Source organism: Amblyomma mixtum, chromosome 6 (assembly GCF_055824585.1).
Source record: "Amblyomma mixtum isolate Tamu chromosome 6, ASM5582458v1, whole genome shotgun sequence".
NCBI classification, from domain to species: Eukaryota; Metazoa; Arthropoda; class Arachnida; order Ixodida; family Ixodidae; genus Amblyomma; species Amblyomma mixtum.
The window spans coordinates 20,974,842-20,998,126 of record NC_143017.1 but is presented as its reverse complement, the minus strand read 5'-3'; the positions used below and the strand labels follow the sequence as shown (position 1 = coordinate 20,998,126).

At 52.4% G+C, this 23,285-nt stretch overlaps 1 protein-coding gene and 1 pseudogene across 1 annotated transcript in view; both read left to right on the top strand.

Annotated features, from left to right (window-relative positions):
* Positions 1–12,863, top strand: part of LOC149338386 (uncharacterized) — a 28,592-nt gene extending 15,729 nt beyond the window's left edge. Inside the window, exons 2-3 of the mRNA XM_089547635.1 lie at positions 1,938–1,947; positions 11,933–12,863. Coding sequence (XP_089403761.1) covers positions 1,938–1,947; positions 11,933–12,505 — 583 coding nt within the window. The 3' untranslated portion in view covers positions 12,506–12,863. The remainder of the gene's footprint in view (positions 1–1,937; positions 1,948–11,932) is intronic.
* Positions 12,607–14,968, top strand: LOC149338385 (uncharacterized; annotated as a pseudogene).
* The last annotated feature ends 8,317 nt before the right edge of the window (positions 14,969–23,285 follow it).

The window sequence follows — 23,285 nt, the reverse complement described above, 5'->3', positions numbered from 1 at the left end:
CTCCGATCCGTGCGTGTGCACGGCTCCCGCCAGAAGACCAGCGAACCTCGGGAGAATCGCGTCTCCTCCCGGGCTGTGGAGAGGAGGTCTCTCCGTTGTAAGAGGGGAAAGAGGGAAAGTCTCCGCGGCTGGGAGCGAAAGGAAGCGGGGGTGGCGAGAGTGCCCTCCCTCGCAAAACCTCCCGACCGGCGCGCGCATAGCAGTCAGAGCTGTGACCCCCAACCCGCGGTGCGGTAGGTCGCAACCACGGCGGGTTCGGGCCAGAGGGGACAAACACGAGTATGCTACTCGGAGGAGCGTTTATTGCTCCCGAGCAATACAGTGCAGCAGCAACAATACAACCGCCGTAACGAGCGAGGATGTTCCGCTCGCGTACGGGGGTGGAAAACACAAAGGGCAGAACGCACGCAAAAATGTGGGGGAAGTAGGTTCCGCTCACCTCGCGTGGTTCCTCGCTCACGGCCCGCGGCGGTCAAGTCACACACGGTGGCCGGGCGATAAGGGCAGCGGTCTCCGTGGCAGATCTCCGATCCGTGCGTGTGCACGGCTCCCGCCAGAAGACCAGCGAACCTCGGGAGAATCGCGTCTCCTCCCGGGCTGTGGAGAGGAGGTCTCTCCGTTGTAAGAGGGGAAAGAGGGAAAGTCTCCGCGGCTGGGAGCGAAAGGAAGCGGGGGTGGCGAGAGTGCCCTCCCTCGCAAAACCTCCCGACCGGCGCGCGCATAGCATCGCGTGATAATTACGCGCGGCCGTTACAATGGGGCAGGGGATTCATGTGTATCCCCACACATGATAGAACTGTAAATTACATGCTCCATTGTCTTGCAAGCTATACTTGTTAGAGACACTGGCCTATAGTTTTCTACCAAATTTCTCGGTCCACTTTTATGGATGGGCACAACGCGAGCCAATTTCCAGTCTTTTGGCAGAGTGCCTTCTTGCAAACTCTTTTCAAATAATAGTGTAAAATACAATGACAATGTATCAGCGCAATTTTTGATAACTGCTGATGGGAAATCATCTGGGCCGCTTGCAACCGACGGGTTCACATTGCGCAATAACTTGCGAATTCCTGCTGTACTAAAGATAACTTCGGGCATCAGATCAGCACTTGCTGGAATCTGTAAAGCTCGCGAGTGGGATGAAGTAAATACCGACAAGAAATATTTACTAAAGGTGTCAGCCTTACATGCGTCGTCTTCAATGAGCGTATCACCACTTTTTATCGTTGGTACGGAGCAGTCATCTTTGCCGCTACTGCGAACATGTTTCCAGAATTGCTTCGAATCCTGTGCCAGCCTGTCTCCAAGTGAAGAAAAGTAAGAAAGTTTCGCTGTTCCTGCTAGCGATTTAAACTCAAATTTCAACCTTTTTAGTTCAGCTAGATTCCCAGGGCAACGCCTTTTTCTAAGTTTCAGATAAACTCGCTTTATTCTTTTCGTGAGAGCGCGTAACTGGCTGTTGAACCATGGTTTGTTTTTAGCTCTTCTAGGAGATATAGTTTGCGTGGGGATGAACATATCTTGTAGCTGTAAGAGTTTTTATTTTAGAATGGTCCATAACTGCTCAGTACTAAGTTCATCAGCCAAAGTATCGAAAACCAAAAAATATGATTCTAACTCTATGTTAATGCTGTCATAATTTCCCCTACTAAATACATAGACCTTTCGCGCGAGTTTCTTTGCGACTGACACATTTCCAATAGAAATGTCGGCTATCACTATATTGTGACCACTTATTCCCGGCAGTACTCTAACATCTGTTATAACGTTCGGGGTATTACACAGCAATAGATCAAGAATATTCCCAGAGCCATCATTTCGAGACGCATCATGAATGTACTGATGGAACCTGAATGAATCAATTAAATCGAAAAATGTCGAGTACAAGGAACCTTGAGCACTGTCTCTCGGGGAACTGACTGACCAGTCTATGCCAGGGAGGTTGAAGTCACCGCCCAACAAGATAGGATCACCTTCAACAGTGTCGAGAATACTTGATAGGTGCTCAAATTCTGCTCGCGATGAACCAGGTGGGCGGTAGAATACCATAATTTTCAGGCTTTTTCCATTCGATAATCTTAATTTACAAAACAAGGACTCCGTAACAGTAGAAGAGTCTAACATTACACATGGTATTCCCGAAGCAACTAGAATGAACACACCCCCGCCTCTTGTGCAACGATCGCGACGAAAACACTGATATCCGGAAAGGAAAGGCGAGTTCAGAGGATGTACATTCAATAGGCCCCAGAAACCTTTCTTAGACTTCAAACGTCAACCTTGCGTGTTAGGACATGCCATCGAGCGAAGCAGACGTTTGTGCCATGATCAGTGAATTGCTACATCTGCAAGCAAGAAGGAACTATTGAATAGCGAAATTATTTGTGACGCTGCGTTCGTATGAGACGTAGCTCACTTCAGCAGTATAAGATTTGTGCCAGTAATGAAGGACACCGGAATTCCATGTGAACTTTTCCTGTTAATAAGACTGCTTAGCTTGTCAAGAAGCTGTATGCTTGATAAGCACGCACAATCGCCACTTCTGGCGAGATCACTCTTCAGAGAACAGTTCATTTAAGCTAAAATCGTATATGCTGCGAAAGTTCAACCTCCTGACTGTTCGCCCTTTCTTGGCGTGTGCGCCTTCAAGAATTTTTATGTGCGGGCTGAGCAAGGGAGTGATAGTGGCATGAGGCCGTATTCCGAGGTCGCGGAATTCGACCCAGTCCAGTAAGGCGAGACGAGGTCAGGTAGGTTCCTGATATTTCATGAGGCAACAATAAAAATAATCATCGAAGATGGCCAAGTAACCTAAGGCATCAGTACACGAAGCTTCTCAGTTGCGCCCGCCACCACTGGATCGATTGCCACTCAGGATTAGAATATTGTAGCTGGTTTCTTTACTGCGTTAGGAGTTTAGTCTCCTTTCTTCCTTTCTCAAAAATTTCCGTGGTGTGTGTGTGTGTGTGTGTGTGTGTGTGTGTGTGTGTGTGTGTGTGTGTGTGTGTGTGTGTGCGTGCGCGTGCGTGTGTGCGCGTGTGCGCGTTTGCGTGCGTGCGTTTGCGCGCGTGCGTGTGTGTTTGTGTGTGTGCGTGTGCGTGTGCGCATGTGTGCGCGTGCGTGCGTGCGTGCGTGCGCGTGTCCATGCATGCGTGCGCTTAAGCATGTGTATGCACACGCGTGCACAATTCGGTGGGCACACATCGGGGCACTCACTGGCAAAAAACTGACAGACGGTTGCAATTGTTGGTAATGCGAAGTTTGAGCGCAACCCATCCCACGCTACCTGGCGTGTGGTGTATTATGCTGCTAGCCACTCTTGGGGCCTTCCCGTAGCAGCCACCTTCCAGGTGGCGTTTAATTCGCTCTGCTACTTCGACAACCGGTTACGCCGGCTACGCCGACTGCGACGCAGAACGCGGGAACGGGCGCATAATAGCTGCGCTCTAAAATGCCCCATCTACCTGCAGCCGATCTACCTGAGGTGGAATGCTGTCAATGCTGCACGTGTGCCGTCGCAAAGCGTTCCACAAAAGAACGCGAAAACGCTCATGAATCCTGACGCCGCGGTGCAAAAACTTCTTTTTGAGTCGTCGCGGTGGTGAGCGGCGAGGTTCCAACAAATTGCAAATTTAGCTGGGACGCGCCGCTCAGTCGCCCATTCGCTTGCATGTGAACTAACCTTAATCCTCTCGCCTCAGACACAAACAACCGGAAGCGAGGGTTCTCGCACAGCTTCCGCCCTCACCGTTCGACCACGTTTTTTATGTGGCATTCGCGGTAACACAGGACGCACTACGTCCGCCGCTACGGACGAGGGTTGCACTGGTGAACACTCTGATGGTTCGGTTGCACTATACCCCGGTTGCACCCCCGAAAGCACGAAAAATTAGACAGTCGTCGGTGCCGCGCGTAAGTAGCGGACATCTTAAATTTCCTCACTGTGCGCTTTTCTTTGGACTACCTGTGTAGCCTCACCAGAAGGCAGACGACTCATGTACTTACAGGGTATTTGTTTCCTGCACTGTTGTATCGGCAACCTTTTCTGGAGTTCCTTAATATCATGGCTTTAAAACGTGTTAAGCGAATGTACATTTATTTCTTCTGCTGCAAAAACGTTCTTCTCTAAACGTCACACACCGACGCTGCCTGTCAGGCAGCGTCGGTGCTGCTGATGTTCATGCTGAGGAGAATGTTTGTGTCATGGACGGTAAATTGACACCTCCGCAATGCGCCAAAGACCATTGACCATTGTTTTATTCTGTGCAATGATGCTACGTTCTTCTGGGACATAATTACGGCGAACGTACACTTGAGAAGGACATTGAAATCACACGGATTAGTACCCGTTTTTTGCCAGTGGAGAAAAACTGTGTTGTGCCGTGTGATTGACTGTTTAGTCTCAAGAGCCGTATGATGGACCACCGCCGAATCAACGCGGTCATCGAAATTTTTGTTCCGTGGGTAGTGCCCTTTGGTGAGGGGAGTATATGTGGCCCTGAAAGGGCCGTCTTGCTGGCTCTCCTATCTACGTATATGCATGGGTGTGCCTCTCAGACCTCTGATGTTTAGGGAGGTGGGGATTTGCAGGGGTATGGTGGGCTCGTATTACACAGCCTGGTGTTTTGTGTCATGGACTTACTTCGATTTTCCTTTTCGGCACTATTTCCATGCAATAAAGGAAAAAATCGTCGCCATAGCTCAGTTGGTAGAGCACCAGACGCAAAATTCGGAGGTCAAGGGTTCGGATCCTATTGGCGGCATGTGTTTTTTTTTTCAGTTTAAACAATTATCGTTAAAAGTAATTACTCTTCAAGCTCGTAATGATGAAAATACTTTTAAAAAAGTACGTCCCCTATGCTCCTTGGTTTCGGTTATTGTTGGCTTCCCTCATGTGCGGCAGAGGCAGATATAAGCCGCCCGTAAGAATTCAAGATACAGTAGTCCGAGAGTAGCGTGACGAAGCTTCCCGCTAGCGATTGTCATTTTTTTTATATAAACAGAACAATTTCAGTGCATCGACATTCGACATAACAGAAAATCACTTCATCGCAGTAACATTTCATTTCAGTACCACCTTTCGAGGCCTTTTTCACATCTCAGCGAGCGCATGTATTTCCGCATTGCCTCTTTGTGTAATCACTATTTTCTTTTTCTAAGTATCGTACCGTTGCTACATGCCCGCCTTTCATTGCTGATTTCCGTCGCGTGCAACAAAGAATATTCGGATTCTTTAAAAAGAAAACATGTACGTTTCTCTGTTCTGTAATAATAGTATTATGTGTGTTCTAACGTGTCAAAGCGGCGCGGAGTCTATCAGGAACGCTGTAGTGGAGGACTGCAGATTAGCGTAGACCAGCCGGGGTTCCTCAGAGTGCACTCACATCGCACAGCACACACGCATTTTTGTATTTCGTCGCTATCAAAATGCGACCTCGCCACCGGTATCAAACCCGCGACCTTGGCATTAGCAGCCGAGCACCACAGCCACTGAGCCATCATCAGGGGTCTCTGCTATCTGAGACAAGGAATGCCTCAGAAAGTAAAATGTTGCACAACGTGATTTGGTCATTGTGCCTATGCTTCACATATTTATGGTACTCGACACACAAAAAAATGAAACCATTCTCAGTCAGTGCTTTACGACTTAAAACAGTGCTAAGAATTCGAGTAAAGCTGTACGTAAGCATGTGAAAGGGGGATACTATAAAATCCAACATTTCACGTCTATCTGGCGTAAAATACTTTAGAATTACCAAAAGCACATTGCGGAAACGCCAATTAGCTTTCTTCCTGGAAACGAGACTTCTTTCAGATTTGTTGTTGACCTGGATGCCATTTCGACTGGATGCCATTTTCGCACTTCATAGCGCCGACAGCTTTCGCTGGGTAAATCTACGCGCTGGCATATGCCATTTGGTCTGAAAAAAAAAACGTATGCCGTGTTGCACAAAATGTGCGGCTGAACCGAGTCCCGAACCGGTTCGGAACGGTTCCTTTGAATCGTTCCGGTTCGGGTTCAGTTCCAAGATGGCGAAAAAAATTTGGGTTCGGTTCGGTTCCAGTTCGGGCAAAAATTCGGGTTCGGTTCCGGTTTCGGGTTCAGGTTCGGTTCCGGTTCGACACCCTGGTAAAAACTGATGGTGAACTAAAAGATAAATCTAAGGGGCTAGTTTTTCCAGTACTTGGAGAGCAATAGGTGTGCTTTCCTGTATTGAGTAGGCACACATTGTTGCACAGTATAAAATCTTCTAAAATGCTACCTCTAGTATCAGTTTGATCACTTCCCCAGAAGGAGGAGTGGGCATTAAAATCTCCGACTAAAAGATATGGCTCTGGTAGTTGTTTTAAAAGTTCTTCCATGTCCTCAAGTGTTACTGTTATATGTGGTTCAAGATAGATGGAACATATTGTGATCGTTTTAAAATGAAGAACGGTGACTGCAACAGCTTCATATTTAGTCTGAAGTTTGACTTCGCGAGCTGGAACACCACTCTGAACAACGATAGCAGCGCCTCCAGAGAGCCGACATGCTTGCTGTCGGTCGCAACGAAACACTTGATATTTTTTCAGAATGTTTTTGTGTTGCGGGCCTAAATTGGTCTCTTGTAAACAAAAAATGACTGGGGAAAGTGAAATTAAAAGATCTGTTACATCACTGTAGTTTTTTATAAGTCCTCTACAGTTCCATTGGATTAAAAAAGCCATTTTTGTTGTTTTTCTTGTTTTTTTTTTTGGAAAGATTGAGCTGAAACCTAAGTTTCTGGCTTTTCGGGTCCCGTTATTCTGGCCCGTCCTTTGCGACGCTCGAGTGAGCTGTGCCGCCCGAGCGGGACGGACGTGCCAGGGGTGACATCCATCACCTCGGAGGAGGTGCTGGAAGCCCGCGAGGAAACCGTGCGTGTGCGGGTTTCAGGCCTCCCACGGCGGGGAGTAGCCTGGTTGTCCGCCGACTCAAGGGACGGCTGGACCTTTTTGGGAGACGACAGGGCAGCTTTCGCTGTCCCTGCCTGGGGCATTGATGGCGCTGCCTGTGTCCCGGTAAACGAGACTTGGGCAGGCGCCTGATTGCGGTGTGATGCACCGCCCCTGCGCACCACATCCGCGAAGTTTGTCCTAGCTGTGAAGGCGAATGGATTAGACTGTGAAAATCGTTTACGTGCTTCTTTGAATGAAATGTTTTCTTTTGTTTTCAATGTTATGATTTCCTTTTCCATCTTCCATGATGGGCAAGACCTAGAATACGCTGGGTGTTCGCCTTCGCAGTTTGTGCAGTGTGGTGATGCTTGACAGTTCTCGGATTTATGTTCTCTTGATGCACATTTTGCACATGTTTGATGGCCACGGCAACTCTGGGAGCCATGACCAAACCTCTGGCAATTAAAACACCGACGGGGGTTTGGAATGTAGGCACGAACTCGGATTTTTTCATAGCCAACTTGGATAGATTCAGGGAGTGTGCTACAGGCAAAAGTGAGTACTAAGTGTTTGGTTGCTATTTCCTTGTCATCTTTTCTGATTTTTATTCGGTGCACATTTACAACATGTTGGTCACTAAGACCTTCCAACATTTCATTTTCGGTGAGCAAAAGAAGATCATTTTCAGAAATTACACCTCTGACAGTGTTCAGGGATCGGTGTGCAGTGACAGAGACTGCAACCTCCCCAAAAGACACAATGTTTGGCAGTTTTTCATGTTGCGTGTTATCTTTGATTTCGAGCAATAGGTCACCACTTGCTAGTTTTGTTACCCTGTAGCCGGGGCCCAAGGCATCTGACAGACTCTTAGTAACTATGAATGGGGATATCTTTCTGGCTGGTTGCTCTGTTATTTCGCTATGAATAACATGATACTTTGGGAACGTTTCTTTTCTGGTGAGGAACTGAGCTGTTGCATCGGTCCGCCCTCTTTTGAGAGGGCGATCAGGTTTTGAAAGGGGGGGAGCCATAAAAATTTGATGTTTTTCGGTCATGGTGCCAGCCACCCACCATGGAGTCCAACAAGGGGACGCGACAGGAACTTGAAAGCAAGTCCTGCCCACGCCAGCTGTACACCTTAACTATAACCTAATATGACTCAACTCAGGGTAGTTGGTCACACACGGTTAACCCTCGCCGCCAGGAAAAAGAGGAAAAAACCAGGAAGGGAAGAGGATACAGGAAAGTTGTAAGAAAGGAAATAGGAAAGTGAAAGATAGAGGGGAGGATAGGAAAAGGCGACTGCCGATTTCCCCCGGTCGGGTCAGGCCGGAGGTGCCGTCTACAGGAAGCTGGGGCCAAAGTGGTGTGTTGCCTCCGCCGAGGGGCCTTAAGGGTCCAAACGCTCGGCATCGGCTCAACCACCAGGATCCCCTTTTCCCCGGACACGGCGATGCCACGCACGGCTAAGCGCGGATGCTCGGGTCCGTGGTGATGCATTGTTCACCATCATCCCCCTGCGGGGATGTCCCTGCGGATGCTCGGGTTAACCCCGTGGTGTCGCCACTCACCAACGTCTGCATGCTGCAGACGCCTCCCTGCGGGGAGAGATTCAAGTATGAAGGTCAATCTAATGTTTATTACACTTTCGAAAGATTTAGCAATGCAGCTGGTGAGGGCTATTGGTCTGTAACTGCTAGGACTTGTTGGTGGTTTTCCGGGTTTGAGAAAAAGGTATTATGACTGCTTTTTTCCACTCGTCAGGTATATTTCCAGTTATCCAGATTTTATTAAAGAATTTTAACAGTGCCTCTACAGCAGCCTCGGAGAGATGTGCAAGCATAGCGTAATGCACGTTGTCTGGTCCCGGTGCTGTCTTTTTGCCAGAAGATAGTACCTTATTTAATTCTTGTAGTGTGAGAGGCTGGTTATAATCCTCATGAACACCTGCTCCAGATGGAAATTTTTGTTTTTCAGCTATTGCTTTGTGTTTCTGAAATGTGTTTGTGTAGTTGGATGAGCTTGAGATCTCAGCAAAATACTCGCCCAGTATGTTGGCCTGTTCTTCTAAAGATGTTTGTGTCCCGGGTGCTGTCAAGAGAGGAAGTGTGAAAGGGGTATGGTCACCAGTAAATTTACAAACTTTTTCCCACATTTTCTTTGATGTTATTGAACTATTTATTGAGGAGACATATTTCTGCCAAGAGGTTTTCTCTGCATTTCTTCGCACATACCGCGCTCTGGCTTTTGCCTTCTTAAAGGTGAGTAGGTTCTCTGCAGTGGGATATCGACGCAGAGCACTCCAGGCTTTGTTTTGTTGTTTTTTTGCTAATGTGCATTCTTTTGTCCACCACACTTTGTGTTTCTTTTGTGCAAGTCCTGTTGTTTGTGGTATAGCGAGTGTTGCGGCCGATATTATGCATTCAGTAAACTTCTCATTAATTTTATCTGTGCTAAGGTCGTCACAAAATTCCTTTTCCAGAGTGGCACTTTTTGTAAAAAGTGACCAGTCGGCGAGCTGAATTTTCCAGCGCCGTGGCCTTGTGGGGATGATTGGAGTGGACGATGAGAGCCTGATGACGGTAGGTAAGTGATCGCTGCCCATGGGGTCATTTAAAACATCCCATATAAAATCGTTAAAAAGTAATGGTGATGCGAAAGCTAAATCGAGAGAGCTCATTTTGGCTGAGCTTGGACAGCAATATGTGGCTTTTCCCGTATTTAAAAGACAGACATTATTCGAAAGTATAAAATCTTCGATTGTTTGGCCTCTAGAGTCACAGCGTTCGCTTCCCCAAAACGGAGAGTGAGCGTTAAAATCGCCAACTACCAGAAATGGCTCCGGCAGTTCATCGATCAGGCCTTCTAGATCTTGGCATTTTAATGTGATGTGTGGGGGAAGATATACGGAACATATTGTTATGGTTTTGTAGCTGATGACGCTAACCGCAACTGCCTCAAGTTTCGTTTTCAGTTTGATTTCTTGAGCCGGGACGCCGCTTTGGATGATGATTGCGACGCCTCCCGACAGTCTATTTGCATGTTCGCGATCACGCCTAAAAGTTGTATAGTGTTTTAAGATATTTGAATGTTGTGGTCCAAGATTGGTCTCCTGGAGACATAGAGCTAGAGGCATCACTGACCCTAGAATATGTGTTATATCACTGTAGTTCCTCAACATTCCTCTACAGTTCCATTGAACCACAAATGTCATGTTTGTTTTTTTTTGGGTGGGAATGGAACGTAAGGAATTTACTGTTCTGGGCCCGTTACCGGGGTTCTGTCTTTTTTTCGCTCGAGAGAGCCGGTCCGCCGCTGCAAAGCGGGCGGAGTGGGAGTTGTATCCATCACCTCACCAGAGGTGCTGGAGGACCGCGAAGCTGCGGATGTGTTGGTGTCGGGCCTCCCCCGGCGGGGGGAAGTCCTGCGGGGTACCGACTTGTGGGCCGGTACTCCCTGCTTTGTAGATGGCAGGGCAGCCTTTGCTGTCCCTGCCTGGGGCGTGGATGGCCCTGCCACAGGCTCCGTGATGGTGGCCTGGGCAGATCCCGGAGTGCTGCGTGGTGCACCGCCCCTGCGCACCACGTCAGCAAAGTTTGTTTTTGTCGAGAACGTGAAGGCGTTCTTTGCGTGGTAGAGTTGTCTTGCTTCCCTGAAAGTTATGTTTTGTTTTGTTTTCATTGTTATTATTTCTTTCTCAGCCTTCCAGGAAGGACATTATCTAGAATATGCTGGATGGTCACCTTCGCAGTTTGCGCACCGGAGTGCTGCTCCTTCACAGTTCTCGGAAGCATGGTCTTTCGAGGCACATTTAGCGCACGTTTTGTGGCCACGGCAGCTCTGTGACCTATGTCCGTACTTTTGACAGTTAAAGCACCTTCGTGGATTCGGTATGTAGTGACGTACATTTATTTTCAAGTAGCCTGCTTCGATAGAGTCTGGAAGAGTGCTAGAGTTGAATGTCAGAACAATATGTTTCGTCGGGATTTCCTTGTCGTCTTTCCTTATTTTAATACGATGCACGTTTGTAACATTCTGGTCCCTGAGACCCTCAAGAATTTCTTCCTCAGTGAGGCAGACAAAGTCTGCTTCGGAAATGACACCACAGACACTGTTCAAGGAACGGTGTGGAGTTATTGAGATTGGGGTCTCCCCGACTGACAATATGGTGGAGAGCTTGAAAAGTTGGCTGTTGTCTTTAAGCTCGAGAAGGAGGTCGCCACTAGGCATTTTTTTTAGTTTGTAACCTGTGCCCAAGGCGTCGGTCAGGCTTTTCGCTACTAAGAATGGAGATATCGTTCGGGCAGTTTTATCTGTTGCTTCGCTGTGGAGCACATGGAATTTGGTGAAAGTCACTTTAGATTTCTGGATGTATTCAGCTGTCACATCGGTCCGCCCTCTTTTGAGAGGGCGATCTGGTTTGGAAAGGGGGGGAGCCATAAAATTTGATGTTTTTCGGTCATGGTGCCAGCCACCCACCATGGAGTCCAACAAGGGGACGCGACAGGAACTTGAAAAAAAGTCCTGCCCACGCCAGCTGTACACCTTAACTATAACCTAATATGACTCAACTCAGGGTAGTTGGTCACACACGGTTAACCCTCGCCGCCAGGAAAAAGAGGAAAAACCAAGAAGGGAGGAGGATACAGGAAAGCTGTAAGAAAGGAGATAGGACAGTGAAAGATGGAGAGAAGAACAGGAAAAGGCGACTGCCGATTTCCCCCGGTCGGGTCAGGCCGGAGGTGCCGTCTACAGGAAGCTGGGGCCAAAGTGGTGTGTTGCCTCCGCCGAGGGGCCTTAAGGGTCCAAACGCTCGGCATCGGCTCAACCACCAGGATCCCCTTTTCCCCGGACACGGCGATGCCACGCACGGCTAAGCGCGGATGCTCGGGTCCGTGGTGACGCATGCTCACCATCATCCCCCTGCGGGGATGTCCCTGCGGATGCTCGGGTTAACCCCGTGGTGTCGCCACTCACCAACGTCTGCATGCTGCAGACGCCTCCCTGCGGGGAGCAACTGGCACAGCTTGGATGTGTTGTGCGCGTTCAGTGGGTGCCCGGCCACTGTGGAATCGCCGGCAACGAGGACGCTGACGATCTCGCGACCGCCGCACACCAGCTCCCTTCCAGCAACCTACCTCTTGCGCTGGAGGACGTGCGTGCGGTCATTCAGACTCATCTCCGACGGCAGCACCCCGATCCCCGCATCGCAGAAGGTGAGCGCATTCATCACGTCACCGGCTGTCGCTCGCTCACGCGGACGCAGCGCGCAATGATCCTTCGACTGCGAATTGGATGCGTGTGGAACGGGGAACGACGTGCGCGCCACGGGTTCGCGACGAGTGCAGCGTGTGTCGGGTGTGGTTGTGACGAAACACTCGAACACTTGCTACTTCGCTGCACCGCGCTCATAGATGCCCATCGCGACATGCTTGCGGCCTACCGGACGCTGGGCATCCTGGCAGACTCCCTCGCAATGTTATTGTGGCCGCAAGGCAGTGCGCGCACTCGCGAGCGAACATTGGTGAGCCTCTGTGTTTTCCTCGAACAGGCGGGCTTGACGTCCCGTCTGTTCTCCGCCAGGTAGCTGCGTGCAGTGACGCGAACGTTCCACGCGCGCTACCTTGGACGATGAACAGCTGGACGCCCCCACTCCAGCTGTTTTGTGCTATGTGTCGTGCGCGCGTGATGGACCAGCGATCGCCCAGATCAACACGCGCGTGCGACCTGTATATATGTATATTTAATCTGGTTGTCGTGCGCGTGTGACGGAGCAGCGTTCGCTCAGAGCTCCACGCGCGTGCGCGTTGTACATATGTATTTTTAACCTTGTAGCCGCGCGCGTAGGATTGAGAACGGTCGCGCATATCTCCACGCGCGTGCGCACTGTATATATGTATATTTATTCCTTGTAGATATGTAAATAGCCTCATTGAAAGTGTACCCCTCCCCCTGTCCTTTCTACTGTCCCCTCATCACTTTTCTTTCACTTCTACACTCTGCCTGCTATCCTTTATTTCGCTGCCCCAGCTCAGGTGCTTCCTGTCGCGATAGCAGATGCCGGGGCAGCAAATATTCTTTTATCTTCCGTATCAAATGCACAATAAATAACCACTTACTACTACTATTTTCCTCTTTCCCACTTCTGGGCCAGATTTTGTCCTTCCTTTGCCTCCAATTACTTTCACCCTGGCCCTTTTCATCACTATCTTTTTCTATTGCATGGACATTAAGCCCACAGCCCTCGATTTCGAGCGTTTCCTTTCCCATTGGCTCCCTCGCGCGCCTCTATCAGCGAATCAGTGTCTGCGTCTCCCACCGTATTGTATTGTTAACGTTGTAGCCGCGCGCGTATCCCGTGGCGTAAGAGCGTGCGTTATCTGGGCCTGGTCATCGATTCGCGCCTCACCTGGGGACCCGCGCTCAAAGCCATCCGCAGCCAGGCAGCCCTCGTGCCCGCATCGCGCGGCGCTTCGTCGCTAAAGGCAGTGGCTGCTCTCCCGCGCTCTGCCTGCGCATTTACGATGCGGTCGCCACTGCCAGGACACTCTACGCCCTCCCACTCGGCCTGTCGCAAGCGCAGTGGAACCAAGTCGACAAGGCGCACCGCAATGCACTGCGTCACTTCTTTGGCCTCCCGCGGAACTCGCCAATCGCAGCGACCTATGCTGAAACAGCCACATGGCCCGTGTCTTTGCGCGCCCAGCTGACTGCTCTGAACCACGTAGTGCGCATGCAGCGTTCGGGCACCTGTGCGGCTCTGCTCAAACATCTCAGAGCGCAGTCCCGCACGCAAATGGGCAAGGCTGTTAAACAGATTCATCAGCTGCTCGGCCCACCACCACCACCACCGCCCCGCTTCCCGCCGCCGCATATTTATCGGCCGCCGAGCATATCCACCTCGCTCCACGGCGTCATCTCCAAAACGAAGCACCCCGCGATGCGCCCTACAGCAGGAGGTCGCTGCGAAACTGCACGAAAACCTCGCAGGCCACACGCTCCTGTACACAGATGGCTCTGTCAGCGAGGAGATGGGACGGGCCGCAGCCGCCTGCATTTCCCCCGCTCTGCACGCCGTCCGTCAGATCAGACTCAGAACGCCGTCATCGTCCCTCTCAGCTGAGCTGACAGCCATCTCGCTCGCGGCCGACATTCTCAGCTCCAACCCGGCTGTCAGCCAAGCAGCCATCCTCACGGATTCCAGGAGCTCACTGCAAGCCCTTCACCAACCCGAGAAGGGCTCTCGCCTGCTGCAGCTCACAGCGCTCAAGCTTCATCTGCTCGGTGCCCGCGGCTGCCAGATAACTCTCCAGTGGGTCCCCTCCCACGTTGGCGTTGAGGGGAACGAGGCGGCTGACCGACTAGCCCGGGCCGCTCTCGATCCGAAAGTGCCCCTGTCGCGACTGGTCACCCCCCTACGACAACGCTAAACTAACCCTGCGACGCACCATTCGGCGCCTCCACCCTGACCCACGAGTGGCCACCGCAGCCAGGTTTACAACAGTTGACCCACGCAAACTCGCGTGGGCGGATTACGCCCTGCTTCTCCGCCTCCGCACTGGCTCTGGGTGGACCGCCGACCGTATCCACCGCTTCTCTGACCCTCCGTCATCATTGTGCGCGCAGTGCGGTGCAGAGGAATCTATGACCCACATTTTGTGCGTGTGCCCTGCGTTCTCACGGGAGCGCTCACTCATGCAGCAGGGGTATAGAGACCTCGGCCTGCCGTGCGCCACCCTGGACGACCTTCTCTTCCCTCCACGCTCCCGTGGGAGCCAAATCAAAGCCCTGCGTCACCTGCTAACATTTATTGGAGCGTGTGACCTGCGCTCAAGACTGTGAGGTGCACGACATTTCATCGTCCCAGCGCGCGCCTCGCTTTCCAGCATTCTGAGTGCACGCCGCGCGCCCCTCTCATTGGCTGCGCCGCGCCCTTGCTCCGCGAGGTCCGCGCGGCTTTCGGGCCAATCCCGGCGCGGCCGCCTCGCTCTTCCCCACGTGGACGGCAGTCCGTGCAATTCTTTGTCTTACTCTCTTAACGAGCGGACGCAATTATATACGTCTCCCGCAGCCATCACCCCACTCTTCTAGTATTATCTTCCAGCATCTTTCGTTATCGCTGCTGTATTACCACTCCTACCTTAACGTCGCGCCTTTCACCCCACCATGGGGTCCTTTTTTCTTTCTTAATTTCTTTTACCCTTTTTTTTTGTTGTCCGCAACGGACCATGGAGAAGCTGCCTCCAACTCCTAGCGCCCGGCTTCCCGGCCGCCACCACCGCCGCGCCGGTAGCGTCGGCTGCTCGCGCATGCTTCAACAACTTTACGTCGAGGCACAGAAGATTATCGAGTCTCAAGACGACGCTCGTCGCCTACTCTCTGCTGCTCACCGCTCCCCCAAGGCTGACAGCAAGACTGAGCCAAGTCCCACCACACGCAAGCCACTCAATGCCGAGTCGCAGCCAACTACTCAAGTAGCACCCGTCACTCCGACTGCTGCACTTCCAAACGTGTCCACCGCAAGTGGAGAAGACACAATAGTCTACTATTTTATGAGCGCCGAGGGCACTGAAATGGCACCTGCCTTCATCCAAACCACAGAGCCCATCGAGAATCCCTCTCAGGCCTCTCCATCACCGCTTCATCTCGCGGCAACCGATGCACAGGCACAACTTGCCAGTGCATCCGAGAACCCCGTTACTCCACCTCCGAACTGCCAAAATGAAGAAATAGAGGCCCTACAACTCACACCTCAAGGCCAAGAGGATTTTCCTCCTCTACAGCCAAGCACTGCGCACCTTCAGAGCAGCCAAACGCCTCCTCCACAAGAAGGGAAGCTCGCTGCAGCAACACAGACTTCCCCTCCCAGTCCTCGCCCTGGCATCAGCTGTTCTGAAGCCAAAGAAAAGAACACTTTCACCACCTCCACTCCCACAATAGTGGATGCCTTCTCTGAAGAAGATTACCTACAAGCCAAGCGTGGCCCCCCTCAGCAGGATCCCCCCTCGCCCCCTCGCCCCTCAGACGGCGAGAACGAAGCTCTCCCTTCCAAAGAGCAAGGTCGCAAACCAGACAAAAGGAAGAAGCGCCGTCTCGCCTTCCGTCCTTTTGAGCAAACCAAGCCCAGACAGGCACCCCCTTCGGGAGCTCCAGACATCGCCCCCCCCTCCACTGGCCGCTTTTCAGCGCCAAGGCCTCAGGAGTGCAACAAGGCGAAGCCCGCTACTGTTCTCTATTTCCCTCTGGGAAACAAAGGGACATTTAAGAACACTTCGCGCGACGCACTTGCCGCGCAACTATCCCACCTTCCTGGTGTCACAGCAGTGCGTGTCAACATCAACCGCAATGTTTACGCCGTCGACGCCCATTCGACAGCCGATATAGCTCCTCTCCTCGCCGTGGAAGAGATTTGCGGCGTCAGGGTGCGCGCCAAACACCTTGGCCCCAAAACCTGCACTGGCGTCATTTTTGGTGTCGACCGTGGCCTCTCCGAAGAAGATATCGCAGCTGGCCTCGACAGCAAGGTCCCCGTCATCAGCTGCACACGCAGTGGTGCCAACATCATTGTCCGCTTCGTTGGCATCGAACCCCCACAAGAGGTGGCCCTATTCAAGCTCCGCCGACGAGTCCGCGCCCGTCTCCCTCGCCCGCTACAATGCCACAGCTGCGGCATCTTCGGGCACACCACGGCAACTTGCCGAAACAAGGCTCGCTGCCTTCGCTGCGGCGGTGACCACGCCACCGATAACTGCGACGCCCCGAAACCACGCTGCGCTAATTGCCGCGGCACGCACGCAACCACTGAGCCCCGCTGCCCACGCTGGCAACACGAGCGACAAGTTGCCATCGTTCTCGCCACGAGCGAAAAACATCTCACACGACAAGAGGCCGATAGAATTGTCCGAGAACGACAGGGCAAAGAACCCACCTCCCTCTCACCGCCAGCAACATTGTCAACGACGCAGTGGAGTGTTGTGCTGTTATCGTTCGCATACGCAACACCGACACCGCAGTGTCTAGTGTATACGTCTGCCCAGCAACGCATTGGGATGCAAACTTTCTCATCGCGCTCTCCAACCGCCTTGGACCTGACTATGTCATCTGCGGTGATTTTAATGCACACCACAACAGCTGGGGATGTGCCAACACCAACCGACGTGGACGTGACCTCCTAGCAGCCGCTCTCCAGTGCAATTTAAACATCATAAACACTGGAAGCCCCACTCGTGTGCAGAGAGTGGGCCAACACAGTGCCATAGACTTGACTCTCACTTCGGGAAGGTGCTCCTACCAATGGAAGTGCGAACCGGACACTCAAGGCTCCGATCACCTTCCTATAGTGCTCGACCCCTCATACTGTGCTCGTCCAGCAACTCGCACCTACAACCTTGTGAGGTGGGACGTTTTTCGTGGTCTGTGCAGTGCTCCGCATCCTGCCACTACAGACATTTTTTCACACGTTGCGTCATGCGCGCGTGCGGCAACCGTGCGCTGCACGGCTCCAGCGGGTACACCGGCGCCAGATTTAAAACTACTAAATCTACGAGCAGCACGACGTGTAGCACAGCGAAGAGCTTTACGCACCAAAAAGCCTGATCATTGGACATTATACAACAGGTTAGATGCTGCCTGCCGTCGTCACGCCATTCGCTGCCGCAGACGAAGCTGGGCCCACCTGTGTACCGCCCTGAATGACACCCGCCGACCCGGACGGGCATGGAAAATTCTCCATGCTATGCTTAATCCCTCTGTACCCCGATGTCCTGCCCTGGCTATCGCCATCGCACGCGGCCTCAGCGTTAATGCCCTAGCCGAAGCCATGGCAGACCACTTCTCAACAACCAGCGGTGCGTCGCACAACAATGCTTTTCCAAGTGTACCCCTCCCGGCTGTCACCGGACGAACTGCGAGCGTCATCGACGAATTGTGCAGTGCAGAAATCGCTCTGCATGAACTCAAGAATGTCCTTGAACACCGTCGAAAGTGCAACCGCAGTGCTCCAGGAGCCGATGGTATAACCTATCAAATTCTGCTCAACGTTGACAGACAACAACGACCAGCTCTGCTCGCAGCTTTCAACGAAGCTTGGAACAACGGCACCATTCCTTTGGAGTGGCGAAAAGCGCTCGTCGTGCCCATACTAAAAAAAGGAAAACCCGCTCGATCACTGACATCCTACCGTCCTGTTTCCCTTACATCTGCTGCGGGGAAAACTCTCGAAGCTGTTGCACTGCGCCGCCTGGAGTGGATAGCACACGCCCGAAATGCACTCGCCCCTGAACAGAGCGGATTTCGCACAAGACGTTGCACCGCGGACTGCATTGCTCAGGTTGCATCTATCCTCGAGGAGGCCAAATCTAATCGCCACGGGGCCTACCTTGTCTTGCTGGACATACGCAACGCGTTCGACCTCCTGCCTCACGAAGCAATCATCGCATCCCTACACTGGCTGGGCATCAAGGGCAAACTCCTTCAATACATCAAAGCATTCCTCAGTGACAGGACCTTTCAAGTCCGCATCGGCAACACAGTCAGCGCCGCTCGCGCTGTTAAAGCAGGAGTCCCGCAGGGCAGTGTGCTCAGCCCGTTTCTTTTTAACCTGGCACTTGCACAGCTTCCTAAATTCCTGCCCAGCACGCAGCACAAGTTGCGCATGGCTACATACGCCGATGACATTGCCATTGTTGCCTCCGGCCCCACACTTTACGGCCCAGAATTGCGGCGTGATCTCCAAGCTGCGCTCGACGCCACAGTGGATTATCTTAACAACATCGGCCTCTCTCTCTCGCCTGAGAAGACTGTTGCGATAATGTTACACCCTCGCCCTGTAACCTGCAAAACCACCAGACCTCTTCTTCTCCAAGGCGTCCCCCTCGCTTGGAAAGCCAGTGGGAAATACCTGGGCATAACAATTGATGCCAAGCTCACCTACAATGAGACTACAGGCAAGCTGCGGAATGAAAACAAACGCATCGCAGCAGTAGCAGCACGCATCCTTGCCAAAGGAAACGGCGCCACCCCCCTGCTACCGCTCCGTCTCTACGAGGGCATCGCTTCGGCTCGCATACTGTATGCGCTCCCTCTCCTCCGCCTTCGTCCAGCGCAGTGGAAACACTTGGACGTGGACCAGCGCAACGCAATCCGGCGATTCGCAGGCCTTCCACACAGCTCGCAAATAGGTCCCACACACACAGAGCTCCGAGTGTGGCCCATCTCACTGCGCGCTGAAATCACCGCTCTGAACCACATCGAGCGAATTCACCGTGCCCCAGGGACCTCTCATCTTCTCGCTGATTTGTGTGCCTTGCCACGATCACGCATGGGACAGGCTCTCGCCGCCTTCAAAGCCGCCGTCCCAACGGATGCTGCACCGGCCCCGCAAAGCTTCCCACCACATGTGAAGCCTTCCTTGGAAATCTTCCCATATCTAACAGGCGTTCGCTCGAAAAAACGAACACCACACTGCGCACTACAACAAGAAGCCGCACATCGAATCGAGATGGATTTCAATTTGAGAACACCTCTCTACACCGACGGCTCGGTGACGCACGATGGCAATTCTGCTGCAGCCGCATGCGTCGCACCCACCCTTGGCATCGCAAGACAATGCCGCATACCATTTTTCGCATCTTCAACAACAGCCGAAATAGCCGCACTTCATCTTGCTGCGGACATCGTTATTGAGCACATTGAACTCACGAGTGTGGCAATTCTGCGAAGACTGTCAGGACATTGAAACAGTCGAGCATCTACTTTGCCACTGCCCTGCTCACGCCTCGGCACGCGCAGAAATGCGCGCAAAATATTCCAAACTGGGACTCCCATCGGACACCGTTGGCTCTCTGACTTTCCCGGAAGGCCCTTCCACCAAAGCGCAAAGTGCACTGACAGCCCTAGTCAAGTTTATTGACACCGCAGGGCTTCAGAAACGCTTTTAGCGCAAAGCCACCTTTCCGTCACACGGGCGCTATTCCCCTCAACGCACTAACCGACTCGCGCCTCGCTCTCATGCAACTCCAACACCCGGAGCGCAACGCAACCTGTGTGCAACGGCTGCATCATAAACTCTGTGCTGCCAGTGCCCGTGGCTGTGATCTCGTACTCCAGTGGATTCCGTCACATGTGGGTCTGTCTGGGAACGAATCTGCACTCCGCCACTTCTAGCGACGCTCCTATCACGAAGCCTCTGTGTTGTGACGATTCCTGTGCTGTGGTGTGATTATTTGCGCGCTCCCCAAGCCTGCAGCCATCTGAGACTTCATTTTCTTTTAATTCTACTATAAACAGGCCTGCTGACCAACTAGCCAAGCAGGCTCACTCCAACGCCTCTGCTCCAATTTCGGACGCTATCACAGCCTTCGATGTCGCTCGGCATATCATCCGCCACAGAGTTTCTCTCTCCCATCCGGATCCACGCATCGCATCCGGGAAAAGTCCTCGGCCTCTCCCATTTCACGCATTTGGAAGAGGAGCCCTTTCCGCCCTCCTGCGACTTCGAATTGGTTGCGTATGGACGGCAGAGCGACGCCAACGACTCACCAGAGAAGGCGATTCTCTATGCGAGCGCGTCTGCTACAAAATTACAATTTGTAAACGCTGTGTTCCAGAAAACTTGTGTTTCAGGCGGTCAATGATCATGGCCTTTCGATTTCTTTTATAAAGAGTGGACACTACGTGAAAGTTGCCCCCCGGAAACACTTCACGGCCTGTAGATTCCACTTAATCCGCGAACTAGCGCCACCCGCGCACGCGCGCGCCACCGAACATGGACTGTTGCCGTCTGCACATGTGAACGTTCTCCCATTGACGCTGAACCATGGGTGACCATGGTACCAGAATGGAGGGAAAACACTAAGAGAACTTAAGTCTCCCTACCTGGTGCGAATGCGTAAGCATTAAATGCTACTGTTTCGCTTCTGTTGCCTGGTTTTGTGATCCTCACATGTTAACCGTTAACCGTAGACGTGGCTTAGTGGTTTGGGCGTCCGCTTCGGCTGCAGTAGGTGGCTGGTTGGAAACCCATTGGCGGTCAGGCATGTCCTTTTCTTGTATTGTTTATTCTGGTTCTGCGGACACACTCTGCTCAAGATACTCATGGGGCAAGTAATGCTTACGCATTAATAAGGTCTTTTTCTGTTTATTCCTACCCTCGTGGTGGACAAAGCAAGCGCGCCATTCGCAAGAGCCTACGCTTTTTCTGCAACTTCATGCAGCACACGTGCAGCCCTCGAGATTAGGGAGCCTTCATGTGGCACATGAAGGCTCCCTACTCGAGATTCATTGCGAGCGACGCGAGAGTGCCGTGTACGCTGCGTAATCTGCATGCACTCATGCGGTGCCATGGAGCCATCATTCGGCGCGGCGCGGAACCCACTGTAACTAACGAAGGCGGCGGAAGTTAGTGGCATGACATGGCATTAGATCCGTCGTTACGAGAACTTTCAGAACGGGCAAGTGGGCGATGAACTTCCAGAACTACAAAAAGAAATGGAAAGAGGAGCGGGAATTCAAGGGTAATATGTTTTTCTCATTCGTGAACGTGCTATTAGACTGAAGATAAGATCGACATAGATTATCATCTAATGGCATATATACTTGATTTATTTTGAGCTCATGCATATCACAGAATGTAGCTTCAAGAAGGCGCATGCTAGATGCTTTGAGGTGACGCTGTCAGTGAGAACCTTTCTCTTAAAGCATAAAATTGAAATGTGAGGCTGCGTAAGTATACAGTAAGGTATTTTCACTGTCGATGTGTCTAATCTGCGCGCGAACATTTCAAAGGTGAAATATTCCTAGAGCTGCGATTGCGTTATATAGCGCCGCCGTTCTTTTCCGCGAGCAGACTAGCTGTCGTCACCCGCCTCAGGTGATATGGCCTACTGCCGCGCCTGCAAAGTGGAACCGCGGCCCCCATATTTAGGACATGGTTAGCGCACCTGGTTAGCCGCACTGGTTAGCGCGCATGACGAGTGCGAAACGTAACAACGGAAAGAACACGCCGTGCGCACTGGTGCGCACCGCCTCAGACATCATGTGCGGGAAAGAAATCTAATATGTAAATATTCCTGCCGAAAATTAATTCAATATGCTTAAGAAATGTCGTCACAACAACAAATATTTTTGGCTACTTTTGGGCTGCGCAAAAATTTCGCTTTTGGCTACGTTTGGGCTACTATGGAGGCCAATTTGGCTATCTGAGGTCGGAGCCATCTGGCAACCCTGATGATGAGGGGCTGATGGGTTATGTGTGACCCTGGGACAAGGCACTTTCGGGTGCCAATCCCCTTCCCTTCTGACAACGGCAACATCGCCGGGGCTCGCTCACGCTTCTCCCCGTGCGCCGGCCTCCGGTCCTACCGTGTCCGTGCTCGTGCACCTTTGCGAGCGTGCGCCCAGTTGCGGCATTAGCCGACCGGCCCCCGAGGATGGATCAGGCCGCCCGTGTCTGCTGGGGACGGCAGCTCCCACGGCCGACCCCCTCCCCGGACTCTTCTGGACCTCGGGACCAGCCTGTCGCTTCGCCGCCGTCTGCAACGGGCCCGCTCATCGCGGACGTCCGCGGCCGCTACCACGCCCCGGCCTACGGCCCGACCCGTTTTATCGCGTTCGCCGCCTAAACGAACGGCAGTGACTGTGCCTGTGCGTGTTGTGTGTGTGCGCCCCGTGTGTGGCTTTGGACGATCGGCTCCCGAGGTAGGATCAGGTTGCCCGTGCGCGCCGAGGACGGCGGCAACCACGGCTGACTCCCGCCCCGGATTCTTCTGGACCTCGGGAAGAGCCGACCGCTTCGCCACCGTCTACCACGGGGACGTTACTGTGCCGACACGCGCAGGTGCCGCCGTGCCCTGGCCTTGCTCAGAGACGCCTTCTGCCTTGCCCTCGCGCCGGACTCTCCTGCCCTGTGCCCAGCCACGACCCCGATCCGCTTCTTCTCCCCTATTCTATTAATCCCCTTCCCAGCAAAGCCCGGTTGCGGTGACCCCCACGTGGAGGCAATTACCAGGCTGAGCCTTCCCCCATTTCACCCCCCCTTCCCCCAGCGCACTACCGCGGCAATAATCACTATTATGATGGAGGGCATTCTCTGTCGTTTTTTCTGTTTCGTTTCTCTCTGTTTATTTCTCTGTGTGGTCGCTGTTTTGTTTCTATCGAACGTCCTCGATTCTCTGTTTCATTCTCTGTGTGAGTAGTTTTCTAGCTTTCCCCATCATGGGGCTCATCAGCGGCTCCATAACCTAAAGTAAATAACCCAACCGTCTTAAAGAGACGATGGAGGGTGGCACATCAAGCCTCCGAAATCTGCACCGCCGCTCTGGCAGCGTCGGATGTTCACGAATGCTCAAGCAACTGTACGCAGAAGCAAG